This window comes from Oncorhynchus gorbuscha, unplaced genomic scaffold, assembly GCF_021184085.1.
Source record: "Oncorhynchus gorbuscha isolate QuinsamMale2020 ecotype Even-year unplaced genomic scaffold, OgorEven_v1.0 Un_scaffold_2749, whole genome shotgun sequence".
NCBI lineage: Eukaryota > Metazoa > Chordata > Actinopteri > Salmoniformes > Salmonidae > Oncorhynchus > Oncorhynchus gorbuscha.
This window is the reverse complement of record NW_025747176.1, coordinates 35,463-56,168: the sequence shown is the minus strand read 5'-3', so window position 1 is coordinate 56,168 and position 20,706 is coordinate 35,463. Positions and strand designations below refer to the sequence as shown.

Genomic DNA, 20,706 nt, shown 5'->3' with positions numbered 1-20,706 from the left:
CATTATTGATTATTATTTAAATTATTTAAATATTGTAAATTAGTCACTTCATCTCCAAGGTACGCTTTGGCAATATGTACATTGTTAAGCCAATAAAGTGAATTGAATTGAAAGCGAAAGGGAGAGAGGCAGAGAGACATACGAATTAGGATCTGGCTAAAAATACTTGAATCAGTTATAGAACCCATTACCTTTTATGGTTGTGAGGTCTGGGGTCCGCTCACAAACCAAGAATTCACTAAATGGGACAAATACCAAATTGAGACTCTGCATGCGGAATTCTGCTACAATATCCTCTGTGTACAACGTAGAACACCAAATAATGCATGCAGAGCAGAATTAGGCCGATACCCACTAATTATCAAAATCCAAAAAAGAGCCGTTAAATTCTACAATCACCTAAAAGGAAGCGATTCCCAAACCTTCCATAACAAAGCCATCACCTACAGAGCAATGAACCTGGAGAAGAGTCCCCTAAGCAAGCTGGTCCTGAGGCTCTGTTCACAAACACAAACACACCCTACAGAGCCCCAGGACAGCAACACAATTAGACCCAACCAAATCATGAGAAAACAAAAAGATAATTACTTGACACATTGGAAAGAATTAACAAAAAAGAGCAAACTAGAATGTTATTTGACCCTAAACAGAGAGTACACAGTGGCAGAATACCTGACCACTGTGACTGACTCAAAGTTAAGGAAAGCTCTAACTATGTACAGACTCAGTGAGCATAGCCTTGCTATTGAGAAAGGCCGCCGTTGGCAGACCTGGCTCTCGAGAGAAGACAGGCTATGTGCACACTGCCCACAACATGAGGTGGAAACTGAGCTGCCCTTCCTAACCTCCTGCCAAATGTATAACTATATTAGAGACACATATTTCCCTCAGATTACACAGATCAACAAATAATTAGAAAATACAACTCCCATATCTACTGTGTGAGATACCACAGTGTGCAGGCAAGATTTGTGACCAAGAAAAGGGCAACTAGTGAAGAATAAACACCATTGTTGTCATGTCGTGTGTGTAGGTGGCAGGGAAGTCAGGCGTAGGAACAAGAACCCGTCGCGCACCAATCCATAAAACACGAGCATAACAATAAACAATCTCTGACAAGGACATGAGGGGAAACAGAGGGTTGTGTAGGAAGACGAGACAAAACCAATGGAAAATGAAACGTAGATCAATGATGGCTAGAAGGCCGGTGACGTCGACCGCCGAGCACCACCCGAACAAGGAGGCATCGACTTCGGAAGTAAATACAACTCATATTTATAGACCCACCGTCCTCTGGGACGATCCGGATGATGAGGCGCAGGGCGATCCGAAGGATGAGGCGCAGGGCGATCCGGAGGATGAGGCGCAGGGCGATCCGGAGGATGAGGCGCAGGGCGATCCGGAGGATGAGGCGCAGGGCGATCCGGAGGATGAGGCGCAGGGCGATCCGGATGGTGACGGTGGAATTCTCGCAGCATGGAAGGATCTAATACACCGGAACCTCCACCGGAACCCAGCATCTATCCTCCGGACCGTTCCCCTCCCAGTCCACGAGGTATTGAAGGCCCCTCGCACCGATGTCTCGAATCCAGGATGGATCGAACGGAGAGGCCGGGACCCCCTCGATATCCAGAAGGGGCGGAGGAACCTCCCGCATCTCAGCCTCCTGGAGCCACCGGCCTGAGGAGAGACACATGGAACTAGAGGTTAATACGGTAATCGGAGGGAATCTGTAACCTATAACATACCTCGTTCACTCTCCTCAGGACTTTAATTGGCCCCACAAACCACAGACCCAGCTTCCGGCCATCTCTGCCCAGGGCATGAACACCGCCCACTCCCCCGGCCTGTCCTGGCAATAAGACCTCAGAAACCTACCCACATCCTGATTAACTCTCTCTACCTACCCGTTACTCTCGGGGTGAAAACCTGAGGTAAGGCCGACCGAGACCCCCAGACGTTCCATGAACAACTTCCAGACCCTTAACGTGAATTGGGGACCCCGATCAGACACTATATCCTCAGGCACCCCGTAGTGCCAGAAGACGTGTGTAAACAGGGCCTCCGCAGTCTGTAGGGCCGTAGGGAGACCGGCAGAGGAAGAAGACGGCAGGACAATGACCAGGATGAAGGTGGAAGATCGGTTATAAAATTCACTGACAGGTGCGACCACAGCCATTGTTGAACGAGGGTTGTAACTTACCTCTGGGCAGGTGTCTAGGAGCCTTGCACTGGGCGCACACAGAGCAGGAGGAAACATAAACCCTCACATCCTTAGCTAAAGTGGGCAGTACTTCCCACTAAGACAGCGTACCGTCCGACCGATCCCAGGATGACCAGAGGAGGGTGACATGTGGGCCCAATAGATCAGTCGGTCGTGGACAGCAGATGGAACGTACAGACGCCCAGCGGGACACTCAGGGGGAGTGGGCTCTGCACGTGACGCCCGCTAAATATCTGCGTCCAGCTCCAACTGGTGCTACCAAACACGAGTGGGATCCATGGACAGCTCCTCTGTGTCATACAGCCGGGACAGTGCGTCTGCCTTCACGTTCTGGGAGCCTGGTCTGTAAGAGAGGCTAAACACAAAAAGGGTGAAAAACATGACCCACCTTGCCTGGCGAGGATTCAGTCTCCTCGCCTCCCGGACTCCAGATTGCGGTGGTCATTCCAAATGAGAAAGGGGTGTTTAGCCCCTCAAGCCAATGTCTCCACACCTTCAAAGCTTTAACGACAGCCAACAGCTCCCGGTCCCCCACGTCATAGTTTCGCTCCGCCGGGCTGAGCTTCTTAGAGAAGAAGGCACAGGGGCGGAGTTTCGGTGGCGTACCCAAGCGCTGAGAGAGCACAGCTCCTATCCCAGCCTCGGAGGCGTCCACCTCCACTATGAACGCCAAAGAGGGATCCGGATGCGCCAACACAGGAATCGAGGTAAACAGAGCCTTCAGGTGCCACAAGAAAAAGGGCAACCACTGAAGAACAAACACCATTGTTGTCATGTCGTGTGTGTAGGTGGCAGGGAAGTCAGGCACAGGAGAATCACACTTGGTATAAAGGGAGTATTTTAACAACTTAAAACAAAAACTCCAAAACTAACGACCATAATAAAATTAATGTGGGTACAAGAACCCGTCGCGCACCAATCCATAAAACACGAACATAACAATAAACAATCTCTGACAAGGACATGAGGGGAAACAGAGGGTTAAATACACAACAGGTAATGAATGGGATTGGAACCAGGTGTGTAGGAAGACGAGACAAAACCAATGGAAAATGAAACGTAGATCAATGATGGCTAGAAGGCCGGCGACGTCGACCGCCGAGCACCGCCCGAACAAGGAGGCATCGAGTTCGGAAGAAGTCATGACAATTGTAAATACAACTCATATTTATTTTCCCTTTTGTACTTTAACTATTTGCACATCATTATAACACTGTATATAGACAGAATATTACATTTTAATTTTTGGAACTTCTGTGAGTGTAATGTTTACTGTTCATTTTTATTATTTTATTTCACTTTTGTTTATTGTCTACTTCACTTGCTTTGGCAATGTAAACATATGTTTCCCATGCCAATAAAGCCCTTGAATTGAATTGAATTGAATTGACAGGAGACACACTATGTTCTGAGAGAAAGAGAGCGAGAGAAATAAAGAGAGATGAGAGAGACTGTTTTCTGTCAGATGAGAAAGAGGGAGAGAGACTGAGAGAGAGAGTCTGTGTTCTGTCAGATGAGAAAGAGGGAGAGAGACCGAGAGAGAGAAACTGTGAGAGAAAGAGGGAGAGAGTGAAGAGACAGAGAGTCTGTGTCTGTCAGTGGGAGAGGGAGAGAAAGAGAGAGAGAGAGGATAAATGAAAGAATGAGAGAAAGCGCCCTAGTCATGGTCCATTCCAGACATCTCAAACAGCAGTTGACTGTTGTTGTGTCCTAGTTTTAGCACCTTAATAAGTGCAGCAATTTGAAGAAAAGCTACAATTACTAGCTACCAGGCCATCATCACGAAAGCTAGCGTCAATCATCCCCCGATTCAACAGCCCAGAGAGATCACAACAACACCTGCTTTCTAAATGGATCCCTATTCCCTGTGTAGGGTTCTACTTTTGACCAGAACCTTATAGAACCCTATTCCCTGTGTAGTGTCCTACTTATAGACCAGAACCTTATAGAACCCTATTCCCTGTGTAGTGTCCTACTTTTGACCAAAACCTTATAGAACCCTATTCCCTATGTAGTGCACTACTTTCGACCAAAGCTTTATAGAACCCTATTCCCTATGTAGTGTCCTACTTTGACCAAAACCTTATAGAACCCTATTCCCTATGTAGTGAACTACTTTTGCTAGAACCTTATAGAACCCTATTCCCTATGTAGTGTTCTACTTTTGACCAGAACCTTATAGAACCCTATTCCCTATGTAGTGTCCTACTTTTGACCAAAACCTTATAGAACCCTATCCCCTGTGTAGTGCACTACTTTTGACCAGAACCTTATAGAACCCTATCCCCTGTGTAGTGCACTACTTTTGACCAGAACCTTATAGAACCCTATTCCCTGTGTAGTGCACTACTTTTGACCAAAACCTTATAGAACCCTATTCCCTGTGTAGTGTCCTACTTTTGACCAAAACCTTAGAGAACCCTATTCCCTATGTAGTGCACTACATTTGCCAGAACCTTATAGAACCCTATTCCCTATGTAGTTCACTACTTTTGACCAGAACCCTCTGGGAATAGGGTGCCATTTGGAACCCTATAGCACATCTAACCCTAACCCTATAGCACATCTTACCCTAACCCTATAGCACATCTTACCCTAACCCTATAGCACATCTTACCCTAACCCTAACCCTATAGCACATCTTACCCTAACCCTATAGCACATCTTACCCTAACCCTAACCCTATAGCACATCTTACCTAACCCTAACCCTATAGCACATCTTACCCTAACCCTAACCCTATAGCACATCTTACCTAACCCTAACCCTATAGCACATCTTACCCTAACCCTAACCCTATAGCACATCTTACCCTAACCCTAACCCTATAGCACATCTTACCCTAACCCTATAGCACATCTTATCCTAACCCTAACCCTATAACACATCTTATCCTAACCCTAACCCTATAGCACATCTTACCCTAACCCTAACCCTATAGCACGTCTTACCCTAACCCTATAGCACATCTTACCCTATCCCTAACCCTATAGCACATCTTATCCTAACCCTATAGCACATCTTACCCTAACCCTAACCCTATAGCACATCTTATCCTAACCCTAACCCTATAACACATCTTACCCTAACCCTAACCCTATAGCACATCTTACCCTTACCCTAACCCTATAGCACATCTTACTCTAACCCTAACCCTATAGCACATCTTACCCTAACCCTAACCCTAACCCTATAGGACATCTAACCCTAACCCTAACCCTAACCCTATAGCACATCTTACCCTAACCCTAACCCTATAGCACATCTTACCCTAACCCTATAGCACATCTTACCCTAACCCTAACCCTATAGCACATCTTACCCTAACCCTATAGCACATCTTATCCTAACCCTATAGCACATCTTACCCTAACCTAACCCTATAGCACATCTTACCCTAACCCTAAACCTATAGCACATCTTATCCTAACCCTATAGCACATCTTACCCTAACCCTATAGCACATCTTATCCTAACCCTAACCCTATAGCACATCTTACCCTAACCCTATAGCACATCTTATCCTAACCCTATAACACATCTTATCCTAACCCTAACCCTATAGCACATCTTACCCTAACCCTAACCCTATAGCACATCTTACCCTAACCCTAACCCTATAGCACATCTTACCCTAACCCTAACCCTATAGCACATCTTACCCTAACCCTATAGCACATCTTACCCTAACCCTAACCCTATAGCACATCTTACCCTAACCCTATAGCACATCTTATCCTAACCCTATAACACATCTTATCCTAACCCTAACCCTATAGCACATCTTACCCTAACCCTATAGCACATCTTACCTAACCCTAACCCTATAGCACATCTTATCCTAACCCTAACCCTATAACACATCTTATCCTAACCCTAACCCTATAACACATCTTACCCTAACCCTAACCCTATAGCACATCTTACCCTTACCCTAACCCTATAGCACATCTTACTCTAACCCTATAGCACATCTTACTCTAACCCTAACCCTATAGCACATCTTACCCTAACCCTAACCCTATAGCACATCTTACCCTAACCCTATAGCACATCTTACCCTAACCCTATAGCACATCTTACCCTAACCCTAACCCTATAGCACATCTTACCCTAACCCTAACCCTATAGCACATCTTACCCTAACCCTATAGCACATCTTACCCTTACCCTAACCCTATAGCACATCTTACCCTAACCCTAACCCTATAGCACATCTTACCCTAACCCTATAGCACATCTTACCCTAACCCTAAGACTGTTAGTAGTATGTAAAATGTCTCATTAATATTTGTCTGGGAGCAAACTACTCCAATCGACAAGCTATTCTGAAAACATGGAACTTGACAAGGTTATCGTCTTATACCACTGTGTGAAATGAAGGATTTTCTATTGGAAATTAATAGTCAACATAGATGTCTCATCTCACATCTCTGTCTTTCTCCCCTACTCTCCCTTCATCTCCCTCCCTCTCCCTCCCCTACTCTCCCTCCCTCTCCCTCCCTACTCTCCCTTCATCTCCCTCCCTCTCCCTCCCCTACTCTCCCTCCCTCTCCCTCCCCTACTCTCCCTTCATCTACCTCCCTCTCCCTCCCCTACTCTCCCTTCATCTCCCTCCCTCTCCCCTCCCCTACTCTCCCTTCATCTCCCTTCATCTCCCTCCCCTACTCTCCCTTCATCTCCCTCCCTACTCTCCCTTCATCTCCCTCCCCTACTCTCCCTTCATCTACCCCCTCTCCCTCCCCACACCCTCTCCCTCCCCTACTCTCCCTTCATCTCCCTCCCCTACTCTCCCTTCATCTCCCTCCCCTACTCTCCTTCATCTACCCCCTCTCCCTCCCCACACCCTCTCCCTCCCCTACTCTCCCTTCATCTACCTCCCTCTCCCTCCACTACTCTCCTTCATCTACCTCCCTCTCCCTCCCCTACTCTCCCTTCATTTCCCTCCTTCCACCCCCCCTCTCCCTCCCCTACTCTCCCTCCCTCCCCCTCCCCTACTCTCCCTTCATCTCCCTCCCTCTTCCTCCCCTACTCTCCCTTCATCTCCCTCCCTCTTCCTCCCCTACTCTCCTTCATCTACCTCCTCCCCCCACCCCCTCTCCCTCCCCTACTCTCCCTTCATCTCCCTCCCTCTCTCCCTCCCCTACTCTCCCTTCATCTACCTCCTCCCCCCACCCCTCTCCCTCCCCCTACTCTCCCTTCATCTCCCTCCCTCTCCCCCACCCCTACTCTCCCTTCATCTACCTCCTCCCCCACCCCCTCTTCCTCCCCCTACTCTCCCTCTCTCTCTTCCTCCCCTACTCTCCTTTCATCTCCCTCCCTCTCTCCCTCCCCTACTCTCCCTTCATCTCCCTTCATCTCCCTCCCCTACTCTCCCTTCATCTCCCCCTCCCCCTCCCCTACTCTCCCTTCATCTCCCTCCCTCTCCCCCACCCCTACTCTCCCTTCATCTACCTCCCCCCACCCCCTCTTCCTCCCCTACTCTCCCTCCCTCTCTTCCTCCCCTACTCTCCTTTCATCTCCCTCCCTCTCTCCCTCCCCTACTCTCCCTTCATCTCCCTTCATCTCCCCTCCCCTACGCTCCCTCCCTCTCCCTCCCCTACTCTCCCTTCATCTCCCTCCCTCTCTCCCTCCCCTACTCTCCCTTCATCTACATCCCTCTCCCCCACCCCCTACTCTCCCTCCCTCTCCCTCCCCTACTCTCTCTTCATCTCCCTCCCTCTCCCTCCCCCTACTCTCCCTTCATCTCTCTCCTCTCCCCTCCCTTACTCTCCCTTCATCTACCTCCCTCTCCCCCACCCCTACTCTCCCTCCCCTACTCTCCCTCCCTCTCCCTCCCTCTCCCTCCCCTACTCTCCCTCCCTCTCCCCCTCCCCTACTCTCCCTTCATCTCCCTCCCTCTCCCCCTCCCCTACTCTCCCTTCATCTCCCTTCATCTCCCTCCCCTACTCTCCCTTCATCTCCCTCCCTCTCCCCCTCCCCTACTCTCCCTTCATCTTCCTCCCCTACTCTCCCTTCATCTCCCTCCCCTACTCTCCCTTCATCTCCCTCCCTCTCCCCCTTCCCTACTCTCCCTTCATCTCCCTCCCTCTTCCTCCCCTACTCTCCCTTCATCTCCCTCCCCTACTCTCCCTTCATCTCCCTCCCTCTCCCTCCCCTACTCTCCCTTCATCTACCTCGCTCTCTCCCTCCCCTACTCTCCTTCATCTCCCTCCCTCTCCCCCTCCCCTACTTTCCTTTCATCTCCCTCCCCTCCCCCTCCCCTACTTTCCTTTCATCTCCCTCCTCTCCCCTCCCCTACTCTCTCTTCATCTCCCTCCCTCTCCCTCCCCTAGTCTCCCTTCATCTCCCTCCCTCTCCCCTCCCTACTTTCCTTTCATCTCCCTCCCTCTCCCCTCCCCTCCCCTACTCTCCTTCATCTCCCTCCCTCTCCCCTCCCCTACTATCCCTTCATCTCCCTCCCTCTCCCCCTCCCCTACTCTCCTTCATCTCCCTCCCTCTTCCTCCCCTACTCTCCCTTCATCTACATCCCTCCCCCTCCCTAGTCTCCCTTCATCTCCCTCCCTTTCCCCTCCCCTACTTTCCTTTCATCTCCCTCCCTCTCCCCCTCCCCTACTCTCCCTTCATCTCCCTCCCTCTTCCTCCCCTACTCTCCCTTCATCTCCCTCCCCTACTCTCCCTTCATCTCCCTCCCCTACTCTCCCTTCATCTACCTCCCTCTCTCCCTCCCCTACTCTCCCTTCATCTCCCTCCCTCTTCCTCCCCTACTCTCCCTTCATCTCCCTCCCTCTCCCCCTCGCCTACTTTCCTTTCATCTCCCTCCCTCCCCCTCCCCTAGAGGAAAAATTGTAACTTGACATGGTTGTACTGTTAAAGATTTCTCATTAATACTGTATTTGTCATTGTCTCTCCAGGCAGTACGATAACTCCGAACTACCTTGATAACTCAACGTCTAACGTGGGTCCGTGGTGCTCCTGCTCGGCCTCCGGGAACCACCGGGAACAGTGTGACGGCTTCCTGGAATATTTTCATGATAATGTCTGCCTGAGTGAGCAATTTCTTTATATTGTTTATTTAATTTTGTTTATGATCTATTTCGCTTGCCCCTTGAGAGAGAGAGAGAGGGGGGGGGGAAGAGGGGGAGAGGAAGAGAGAGAGAGAGAGAGAGAGAGAGAGAGAGAGAGAGAGAGAGAGAGAGAGAGAGAGAGGGGGGGGGGAAGAAGAGAGAGAGAGAGAGAGAGAGAGAGAGAGAGAGAGAGAGAGAGAGAGAGAGAGAGAGAGAGAGAGAGAGAGAGAGAGGGAGAGAGAGAGAGAGAGAGAGAGGGAGAGAGAGAGGGAGAGAGAGAGGGAGAGAGAGAGAGAGAGAGAGAGATATATATATTTTGCCAGTAGCTAAGAGAGAGAGAGAGAGAGGGAGAGAGAGAGAGAGAGAGAAAGGAGATATATATTTTGCCAGTAGCTAAGAGAGAGAGAGAGAGAGAGAGAGAGAGAGAGAGAGAGAGAGAGAGAGAGAGAGAGAGAGAGAGAGAGAGAGAGAGAGAGAGAGAGAGAGAGAGAGAGAGATATATATTTTGCCAGTAGCTAAGAGAGAGAGAGAGAGAGAGAGAGAGAGAGAGAGAGAGAGAGAGAGAGAGAGAGAGAGAGAGAGAGAGAGAGAGAGGAGATATATATTTTGCCAGTAGCTAAGAGAGAGAGAGAGAGAGAGAGAGAGAGAGAGAGAGAGAGAGAGAGAGAGGAGATATATATTTTGCCAGTAGCTAAGAGAGAGAGAGAGAGAGAGAGAGAGAGAGAGAGAGAGAGAGAGAGAGAGAGAGAGAGAGAGAGAGAGAGAGGAGATATATATTTTGCCAGTAGCTAAGAGAGAGAGAGAGAGATATATATTTTGCCAGTAGCTAAGAGAGAGAGAGAGAGAGAGAGAGAGAGAGAGAGAGAGAGAGAGAGAGAGAGAGAGAGAGAGAGAGAGAGAGAGGAGAGATATATATTTTGCCAGTAGCTAAGAGAGAGAGAGAGAGAGAGAGAGAGAGAGAGAGAGAGAGAGAGAGAGAGAGAGAGAGAGAGAGAGAGAGAGAGGAGATATATATTTTGCCAGTAGCTAAGAGAGAGAGGGAGAGAGAGAGAGAGAGAGAGAGAGAGAGAGAGAGAGAGAGAGAGAGAGAGAGAGAGAGAGAGAGAGAGAGAGGACTTCAGATGGCCTTTGATGACTTTGTCATTCAGTGAATTGTGTTTCCTGCTACTGAGGTAATGAGCTGGTCAGAGCTAGAGGAAGCATCCCTAAGTCTCACAGGGCTCCGGTCAGAAGTAGAGCACTATGTAGAGAATAGGGTGCCATTTTGGACCTTAGAGAAAATAACACTCTGGTTAAATGCAGCCGTCGGCAGTCAGGGAGAGAAAAACGCTGAACAACTTAAACTTCATTCAAAGTGGAGCTGTTGTTCACTCAGGTTTAAACACAGCTGTGACCCAGCTACCTGCCTGCATGCTCATCACGGATATAATAATATTATATATTAATATCCTGTTTTAATAACTGCCACACCTCACTCTGGTCCTCCTGGTTTTATAGATGTGTCAGTGAGAATGTCAAGAGAGATAGAGTTGAATTTTGGGGGTTTGTGGGCTGATTTGGGCTCATTCACACAGTCCCTAATAGGGTTGCACAAGAATTTAACAAAGGTACCGGAGTCTAATTTAACTTTGGTCATTATTCATTTACCAAAATTCTGGTAGTCTACTGGTAAACTTCGAAAGGGCTTATTTTCCGTTTACAACCCCAGCATAAATGGTCTGTCTTGGAGACCTTGAATGGGATGTGCTGTACAGCCGAAAGAAGCCCTGGAGAGTCGAGCTGAGCCCTGGAGACTATAGCTGAGCTCTGGAGAGTCGAGCTGAGCTCTGGAGACTATAGCTGAGCCCTGGAGACTATAGCTGAGCCCTGGAGACTATAGCTGAGCTCTGGAGACTATAGCTGAGCTCTGGAGACTATAGCTGAGCTCTGGAGACTATAGCTGAGCTCTGGAGACTATAGCTGAGCTCTGGAGAGTCGAGCTGAGCTCTGGAGACTATAGCTGAGCCCTGGAGACTATAGCTGAGCCCTGGAGACTATAGCTGAGCCCTGGAGAGTCGAGCTGAGCCCTGGATACTATAGCTGAGCCCTGGAGACTATAGCTGAGCCCTGGAGACTATAGCTGAGCCCTGGAGACTATAGCTGAGCTCTGGAGACTATAGCTGAGCTCTGGAGACTATAGCTGAGCTCTGGAGACTATAGCTGAGCTCTGGAGAGTCGAGCTGAGCTCTGGAGACTATAGCTGAGCCCTGGAGACTATAGCTGAGCCCTGGAGACTATAGCTGAGCCCTGGAGAGTCGAGCTGAGCCCTGGATACTATAGCTGAGCTCTGGAGAGTCGAGCTGAGCCCTGGAGACTATAGCTGAGCCCTGGAGACTATAGCTGAGCCCTGGAGACTATAGCTGAGCCCTGGAGACTATAGCTGAGCCCTGGAGACTATAGCTGAGCCCTGGAGAGTCGAGCTGAGCCCTGGATACTATAGCTGAGCCCTGGAGACTATAGCTGAGCCCTGGAGACTATAGCTGAGCTCTGGAGACTATAGCTGAGCTCTGGAGAGTCGAGCTGAGCTCTGGAGACTATAGCTGAGCCCTGGAGACTATAGCTGAGCCCTGGAGACTATAGCTGAGCTCTGGAGAGTCGAGCTGAGCCCTGGAGACTATAGCTGAGCCCTGGAGACTATAGCTGAGCCCTGGAGACTATAGCTGAGCTCTGGAGAGTCGAGCTGAGCTCTGGAGAGTCGAGCTGAGCCCTGGAGACTATAGCTGAGCCCTGGAGAGTCGAGCTGAGCCCTGGATACTATAGCTGAGCTCTGGAGAGTCGAGCTGAGCCCTGGAGACTATAGCTGAGCCCTGGAGACTATAGCTGAGCCCTGGAGACTATAGCTGAGCCCTGGAGACTATAGCTGAGCCCTGGAGACTATAGCTGAGCCCTGGAGAGTCGAGCTGAGCCCTGGATACTATAGCTGAGCCCTGGAGACTATAGCTGAGCCCTGGAGACTATAGCTGAGCTCTGGAGACTATAGCTGAGCTCTGGAGAGTCGAGCTGAGCTCTGGAGACTATAGCTGAGCCCTGGAGACTATAGCTGAGCCCTGGAGACTATAGCTGAGCCCTGGAGAGTCGAGCTGAGCCCTGGATACTATAGCTGAGCTCTGGAGAGTCGAGCTAAGCTCTGGAGAGTCGAGCTGAGCCCTGGAGACTATAGCTGAGCCCTGGAGACTATAGCTGAGCCCTGGAGACTATAGCTGAGCTCTGGAGAGTCGAGCTGAGCTCTGGAGAGTCGAGCTGAGCCCTGGAGACTATAGCTGAGCCCTGGAGACTATAGCTGAGTCCTGGAGACTATAGCTGAGCCCTGGAGACTATAGCTGAGTCCTGGAGAGTCGAGCTGAGCCCTGGATACTATAGCTGAGCCCTGGAGACTATAGCTGAGCCCTGGAGACTATAGCTGAGCCCTGGAGAGTCGAGCTGAGCACTGGATACTATAGCTGAGCCCTGGAGACTATAGCTGAGCCCTGGAGACTATAGCTGAGCCCTGTAGACTATAGCTGAGCCCTGGAGACTATAGCTGAGCCCTGGAGACTATAGCTGAGCCCTGGAGACTATAGCTGAGCTCTGGAGACTATAGCTGAGCTCTGGAGACTATAGCTGAGCTCTGGAGAGTCGAGCTGAGCTCTGGAGACTATAGCTGAGCCCTGGAGACTATAGCTGAGCCCTGGAGACTATAGCTGAGCCCTGGAGAGTCGAGCTGAGCCCTGGATACTATAGCTGAGCTCTGGAGAGTCGAGCTGAGCCCTGGAGACTATAGCTGAGCCCTGGAGACTATAGCTGAGCCCTGGAGACTATAGCTGAGCCCTGGAGAGTCGAGCTGAGCCCTGGATACTATAGCTGAGCCCTGGAGACTATAGCTGAGCCCTGGAGACTATAGCTGAGCTCTGGAGAGTCGAGCTGAGCTCTGGAGACTATAGCTGAGCCCTGGAGACTATAGCTGAGCCCTGGAGACTATAGCTGAGCCCTGGAGAGTCGAGCTGAGCCCTGGATACTATAGCTGAGCTCTGGAGAGTCGAGCTGAGCCCTGGATACTATAGCTGAGCTCTGGAGAGTCGAGCTGAGCCCTGGAGACTATAGCTGAGCCCTGGAGACTATAGCTGAGCCCTGGAGACTATAGCTGAGCCCTGGAGACTATAGCTGAGCCCTGGAGACTATAGCTGAGCCCTGGAGAGTCGAGCTGAGCCCTGGATACTATAGCTGAGCCCTGGATACTATAGCTGAGCCCTGGAGACTATAGCTGAGCCCTGGAGACTATAGCTGAGCCCTGGAGACTATAGCTGAGCCCTGGAGAGTCGAGCTGAGCCCTGGATACTATAGCTGAGCCCTGGATACTATAGCTGAGCCCTGGAGACTATAGCTGAGCCCTGGAGACTATAGCTGAGCCCTGGAGACTATAGCTGAGCCCTGGAGACTATAGCTGAGCCCTGGAGACTATAGCTGAGCTCTGGAGACTATAGCTGAGCTCTGGAGACTATAGCTGAGCTCTGGAGAGTCGAGCTGAGCTCTGGAGACTATAGCTGAGCCCTGGAGACTATAGCTGAGCCCTGGAGACTATAGCTGAGCCCTGGAGAGTCGAGCTGAGCCCTGGATACTATAGCTGAGCTCTGGAGAGTCGAGCTGAGCCCTGGAGACTATAGCTGAGCCCTGGAGACTATAGCTGAGCCCTGGAGACTATAGCTGAGCCCTGGAGACTATAGCTGAGCCCTGGAGAGTCGAGCTGAGCCCTGGATACTATAGCTGAGCCCTGGAGACTATAGCTGAGCCCTGGAGACTATAGCTGAGCTCTGGAGAGTCGAGCTGAGCTCTGGAGACTATAGCTGAGCCCTGGAGACTATAGCTGAGCCCTGGAGACTATAGCTGAGCCCTGGAGAGTCGAGCTGAGCCCTGGATACTATAGCTGAGCTCTGGAGAGTCGAGCTGAGCCCTGGATACTATAGCTGAGCTCTGGAGAGTCGAGCTGAGCCCTGGAGAATATAGCTGAGCCCTGGAGACTATAGCTGAGCCCTGGAGACTATAGCTGAGCCCTGGAGACTATAGCTGAGCCCTGGAGACTATAGCTGAGCCCTGGAGACTATAGCTGAGCCCTGGAGACTATAGCTGAGCCCTGGAGAGTCGAGCTGAGCCCTGGATACTATAGCTGAGCCCTGGATACTATAGCTGAGCCCTGGAGACTATAGCTGAGCCCTGGAGACTATAGCTGAGCCCTGGAGACTATAGCTGAGCCCTGGAGACTATAGCTGAGCCCTGGAGACTATAGCTGAGCCCTGGAGAGTCGAGCTGAGCCCTGGATAATATAGCTGAGCCCTGGAGACTATAGCTGAGCCCTGGAGACTATAGCTGAGCCCTGGAGACTATAGCTGAGCCCTGGAGACTATAGCTGAGCTCTGGAGAGTCGAGCTGAGCTCTGGAGAGTCGAGCTGAGCCCTGGAGACTATAGCTGAGCCCTGGAGACTATAGCTGAGTCCTGGAGACTATAGCTGAGCCCTGGAGACTATAGCTGAGTCCTGGAGAGTCGAGCTGAGCCCTGGAGACTATAGCTGAGCTCTGGAGACTATAGCTGAGCCCTGGAGACTATAGCTGAGCCCTGGAGACTATAGCTGAGCCCTGGAGACTATAGCTGAGTCCTGGAGAGTCGAGCTGAGCCCTGGAGACTATAGCTGAGCTCTGGAGACTATAGCTGAGCCCTGGAGACTATAGCTGAGCCCTGGAGACTATAGCTGAGCTCTGGAGAGTCGAGCTGAGCTCTGGAGAGTCGAGCTGAGCCCTGGAGAGTCGAGCCCTGGAGAGTCGAGCCCTGGAGACTATAGCTGAGCCCTGGAGACTATAGCTGAGCCCTGGAGACTATAGCTGAGCTCTGGAGAGTCGAGCTGAGCTCTGGAGAGTCGAGCTGAGCCCTGGAGACTATAGCTGAGCCCTGGAGACTATAGCTGAGCTCTGGAGACTATAACTGAGCCCTGGAGACTATAGCTGAGCTCTGGAGAGTCGAGCTGAGCTCTGGAGAGTCGAGCTGAGCCCTGGAGACTATAGCTGAGCCTTGGAGACTATAGCTGAGCCCTGGAGACTATAGCTGAGCCCTGGAGACTATAGCTGAGCCCTGGAGACTATAGCTGAGCCCTGGAGAGTCGAGCTGAGCCCTGGATACTATAGCTGAGCCCTGGAGACTATAGCTGAGCCCTGGAGACTATAGCTGAGCCCTGGAGAGTCGAGCTGAGCCCTGGATACTATAGCTGAGCCCTGGATACTATAGCTGAGCCCTGGAGACTATAGCTGAGCCCTGGAGACTATAGCTGAGCCCTGGAGACTATAGCTGAGCCCTGGAGACTATAGTTGAGCCCTGGAGACTATAGCTGAGCCCTGGAGAGTCGAGCTGAGCCCTGGATACTATAGCTGAGCCCTGGAGACTATAGCTGAGCCCTGGAGACTATAGCTGAGCCCTGGAGACTATAGCTGAGCCCTGGAGAGTCGAGCTGAGCTCTGGAGAGTCGAGCTGAGCTCTGGAGAGTCGAGCTGAGCCCTGGAGACTATAGCTGATCCCTGGAGACTATAGCTGAGCCCTGGAGACTATAGCTGATCCCTGGAGACTATAGCTGAGCCCTGGAGACTATAGCTGAGCCCTGGATAGTATATCTGAGCCCTGGATACTATAGCTGAGCCCTGGATACTATAGCTGAGCCCTGGATACTATAGCTGAGCCCTGGATACTATAGCTGAGCCCTGGAGACTATAGCTGAGCCCTGGAGACTATATCTGAGCCCTGGATAGTATATCTGAGCCCTGGATACTATAGCTGAGCCCTAGAGACTACAGCTGAGCCCTAGAGACTATAGCTGTGGGTCTATAGATATAATGGGGGGATGGTAGCTGTGGGTCTATATCTGTACTGGGGGATGGTAGCTGTGGGTCTATAGATATAATGGGGGATGGTAGCTGTGGGTCTATAGATATAATAGGGGGATGGTAGCTGTGGGTCTATAGATATAATGGGGGATGTACCTGTGGGTCTATAGATATAATGGGGGATGGTAGCTGTGGGTCTATAGATATAATGGGGGATGGTAGCTGTGGGTCTATAGATATAATGGGGGATGGTAGCTGTGGGTCTATAGATATAATGGGGGGATGTACCTGTGGGTCTATAGATATAATGGGGGATGGTAGCTGTGGGTCTATAGATATAATGGGGGATGGTAGCTGTGGGTCTATAGATATAATGGGGGATGGTAGCTGTGGGTCTATAGATATAATGGGGGGATGGTAGCTGTGGGTCTATAGATATAATGGGGGATGGTAGCTGTGGGTCTATAGATATAATGGGGGATGGTAGCTGTGGGTCTATAGATATAATGGGGGATGGTAGCTGTGGGTCTATAGATATAATGGGGGATGGTAGCTGTGGGTCTATAGATATAATGGGGGATGGTAGCTGTGGGTCTATAGATATAATGGGGGATGGTAGCTGTGGGTCTATAGATATAATGGGGGATGGTAGCTGTGGGTCTATAGATATAATGGGGGATGTACCTGTGGGTCTATAGATATAATGGGGGATGGTAGCTGTGGGTCTATAGATATAATGGGGGATGGTAGCTGTGGGTCTATAGATATAATGGGGGATGGTAGCTGTGGGTCTATAGATATAATGAGGGGGTGGTAGCTGTGGATCTATAGCTGTGGGACTATAGCTGTGGGTCTAGGGCTGTGGGTCTATAGATATAATAGGGGATGGTAGCTGTGGGTCTATACCTGTGGGTCTATAGATATAATGGGGGGATGGTAGCTGTGGGTCTATAGATATAATGGGGGGATGGTAGCTGTGGGTCTATAGATATAATGGGGGGATGGTAGCTGTGGGTCTATAGATAAAAATCAAATCAAATCAAATCAAATCAAATCAAATCAAATTTTATTTTATTTGTCACATACACATGGTTAGCAGATGTTAATGCGAGTGTAGCGAAATGCTTGTGCTTCTAGTTCCGACAATGCAGTGATAACCAACAAGTAATCTAACTAACAATTCCAAAACTACTGTCTTATACACAGTGTAAGGGGATAAGGAACATGTACATAAGGATATATGAATGAGTGATGGTACAGAGCAGCATACAGTAGATGGTATCGAGTACAGTATATACATATGAGATGAGTGTGTAGACAAAGTAAACAAAGTGGCATAGTTAAAGTGGCTAGTGATACATGTGTTACATAAGGATGCAGTCGATGTTGTAGAGTACAGTATATACATATGCATATGAGATGAATAATGTAGGGTAAGTAACATTATATAAGGTAGCATTGTTTAAAGTGGCTAGTGATATATTTACATCATTTCCATCAATTCCCATTATTAAAATGGCTGGAGTTGGGTCAGTGTCAATGACAGTGTGTTGGCAGCAGCCACTCAATGTTAGTGGTGGCTATTTAACAGTCTGATGGCCTTGAGATAGAAGCTGTTTTTGAGTCTCTCGGTCCCAGCTTTGATGCACCTGTACTGACCTCGCCTTCTGGATGATAGCGGGGTGAACAGGCAGTGGTTCGGGTGGTTGATGTCCTTGATGATCTTTATGGCCTTCCTGTAACAACGGGTGGTGTAGGTGTCCTGGAGGGCAGGTAGTTTGCCCCCGGTGATGCGTTGTGCAGTCCTCACTACCCTCTGGAGAGCCTTACGGTTGAGGGCGGAGCAGTTGCCGTACCAGGCGGTGATACAGCCCGCCAGGATGCTCTCGATTGTGCATCTGTAGAAGTTTGTGAGTGCTTTTGGTGACAAGCCGAATTTTTTCAGCCTCCTGAGGTTGAATAGGCGCTGCTGCGCCTTCTTCACGACGCTGTCAGTGTGAGTGGACCAATTCAGTTTGTCTGTGATGTGTATGCCGAGGAACTTAAAACTAGCTACCCTCTCCACTACTGTTCCATCGATGTGGATAGGGGGTGTTCCCTCTGCTGTTTCCTGAAGTCCACAATCATCTCCTTAGTTTTGTTGACGTTGAGTGTGAGGTTATTTTCCTGACACCACACTCCAAGGGCCCTCACCTCCTCCCTGTAGGCCGTCTCGTCGTTGTTGGTAATCAAGCCTACCACTGTTGTGTCGTCCGCAAACTTGATGATTGAGTTGGAGGCGTGCGTGGCCACGCAGTCATGGGTGAACAGGGAGTACAGGAGAGGGCTCAGAACGCACCCTTGTGGGGCCCCCGTGTTGAGGATCAGCGGGGAGGAGATGTTGTTGCCTACCCTCACCACCTGGGGGCGGCCCGTCAGGAAGTCCAGTACCCAGTTGCACAGGGCGGGGTCGAGACCCAGGGTCTCGAGCTTGATGACGAGCTTGGAGGGTACTATGGTGTTGAATGCCGAGCTGTAGTCGATGAACAGCATTCTCACATAGGTATTCCTCTTGTCCAGGTGGGTTAGGGCAGTGTGCAGTGTGGTTGAGATTGCATCGTCTGTGGACCTATTTGGGCGGTAAGCAAATTGGAGTGGGTCTAGGGTGTCAGGTAGGGTGGAGGTGATATGGTCCTTGACTAGTCTCTCAAAGCACTTCATGATGACGGAAGTGAGTGCTACGGGCGGTAGTCGTTTAGCTCAGTTACCTTAGCTTTCTTGGGAACAGGAACAATGGTGGCCCTCTTGAAGCATGTGGGAACAGCAGACTGGTATAGGGATTGATTGAATATGTCCGTAAACACACCGGCCAGCTGGTCTGCGCATGCTCGGAGGGCGCGGCTGGGGATGCCGTCTGGGCCTGCAGCCTTGCGAGGGTTAACACGTTTAAATGTCTTACTCACCTCGGCTGCAGTGAAGGAGAGACTGCATGTTTCCGTTGCAGGCCGTGTCAGTGGCACTGTATTGTCCTCAAAGCGGGCAAAAAAGTTATTTAGTCTGCCTGGGAGCAAGACATCCTGGTCCGTGACTGGGCTGGATTTCATCTTGTAGTCCGTGATTGACTGTAGACCCTGCCACATGCCTCTTGTGTCTGAGCCATTGAATTGAGATTCCACTTTGTCTCTGTACTGACGCTTAGCTTGTTTGATAGCCTTACGGAGGGAATAGCTGCACTGTTTGTATTCAGTCATGTTGCCAGACACCTTGCCCTGATTAAAAGCAGTGGTTCGCGCTTTCAGTTTCACGCGAATGCTGCCATCAATCCACGGTTTCTGGTTAGGGAATGTTTTTATCGTTGCTATGGGAACGACATCTTCGACGCACGTTCTAATGAACTCGCACACCGAATCAGCGTATTCGTCAATATTCCCATCTGACGCAATACGAAACATGTCCCAGTCCACGTGATGGAAGCAGTCTTGGAGTGTAGAGTCAGCTTGTTCTGACCAGCGTTGGACAGACCTCAGCGTGGGAGCCTCTTGTTTTAATTTCTGCCTGTAGGCAGGGATCAGCAAAATGGAGTCGTGGTCAGCTTTTCCGAAAGGGGGCGGGGCAGGGCCTTATATGCGTCGCGGAAGTTAGAGTAACAATGATCCAAGGTTTTACCACCCCTGGTTGCGCAATCGATATGCTGATAAAATTTAGGGAGTCTTGTTTTCAGATTGGCTTTGTTAAAATCCCCAGCTACAATGAATGCAGCCTCCGGATAAATGTTTTCCAGTTTGCAAAGAGTTAAATAAAGTTCGCTCAGAGCCATCGATGTGTCTGCTTGGGGGGGATATATACGGCTGTGATTATAATCGAAGAGAATTCTCTTGGAAGATAATGCGGTCTACATTTGATTGTGAGGAATTCTAAATCAGGTGAACAGAAGGATTTGAGTTCCTGTATGTTTTCTTCATCACACCATGTCCCGTTAGTCATGAGGCATACGCCCCCTCCACTCTTCTTACCAGAGAGATGTTTGTTTCTGTCGGCGCGATGCGTGGAGAAACCCGTTGGCTGCACCGCCCTGGATAGCGTCTTCCCAGTAAGCCATGTCTCCGTAAAGCAGAGAACGTTGCAGTCTCTGATGTCCCTCTGGAATGCCACCCTTGCTCGGATTTCATCAACCTTGTTGTCGAGAGACTGGACATTGGCAAGAAGAATACTGGGAAGTGGTGCGCGATGTGCCCTTTTCCGGAGTCTGACCAGAACACCGCCGCGTTTCCCTCTTTTTCGGAGTCGTTTCCTTGGGTCGCTGCATGCAATCCATTCCGTTGTCCTGTTTGTAAGGCAGAACACAGGATCCGCGTCGCGGAAAACATATTCTTGGTCGTACTGATGGTGAGTTGACGCTGATCTTATATTCAGTAGTTCTTCTCGACTGTATGTAATGAAACCTAAGATGACCTGGGGTACTAATGTAAGAAATAACACGTAAAAAAACAAAAAACTGCATAGTTTCCTAGGAACGCGAAGCGAGGCGGCCATCTCAGTCGGCGCCGGAAGTAGACT

At 50.2% G+C, this 20,706-nt stretch overlaps 1 protein-coding gene across 1 annotated transcript in view; it reads left to right on the top strand.

Moving 5' to 3' along the window:
• LOC124026532 (GDNF family receptor alpha-4-like) overlaps nt 1–20,706 on the top strand; it is a gene marked incomplete at its 5' end in the record, with an annotated part of 46,184 nt that overhangs the window by 6,004 nt on the left and 19,474 nt on the right. Inside the window, one exon of the mRNA XM_046339444.1 lies at nt 9,139–9,273. Coding sequence (XP_046195400.1) covers nt 9,139–9,273 — 135 coding nt within the window. The remainder of the gene's footprint in view (nt 1–9,138; nt 9,274–20,706) is intronic.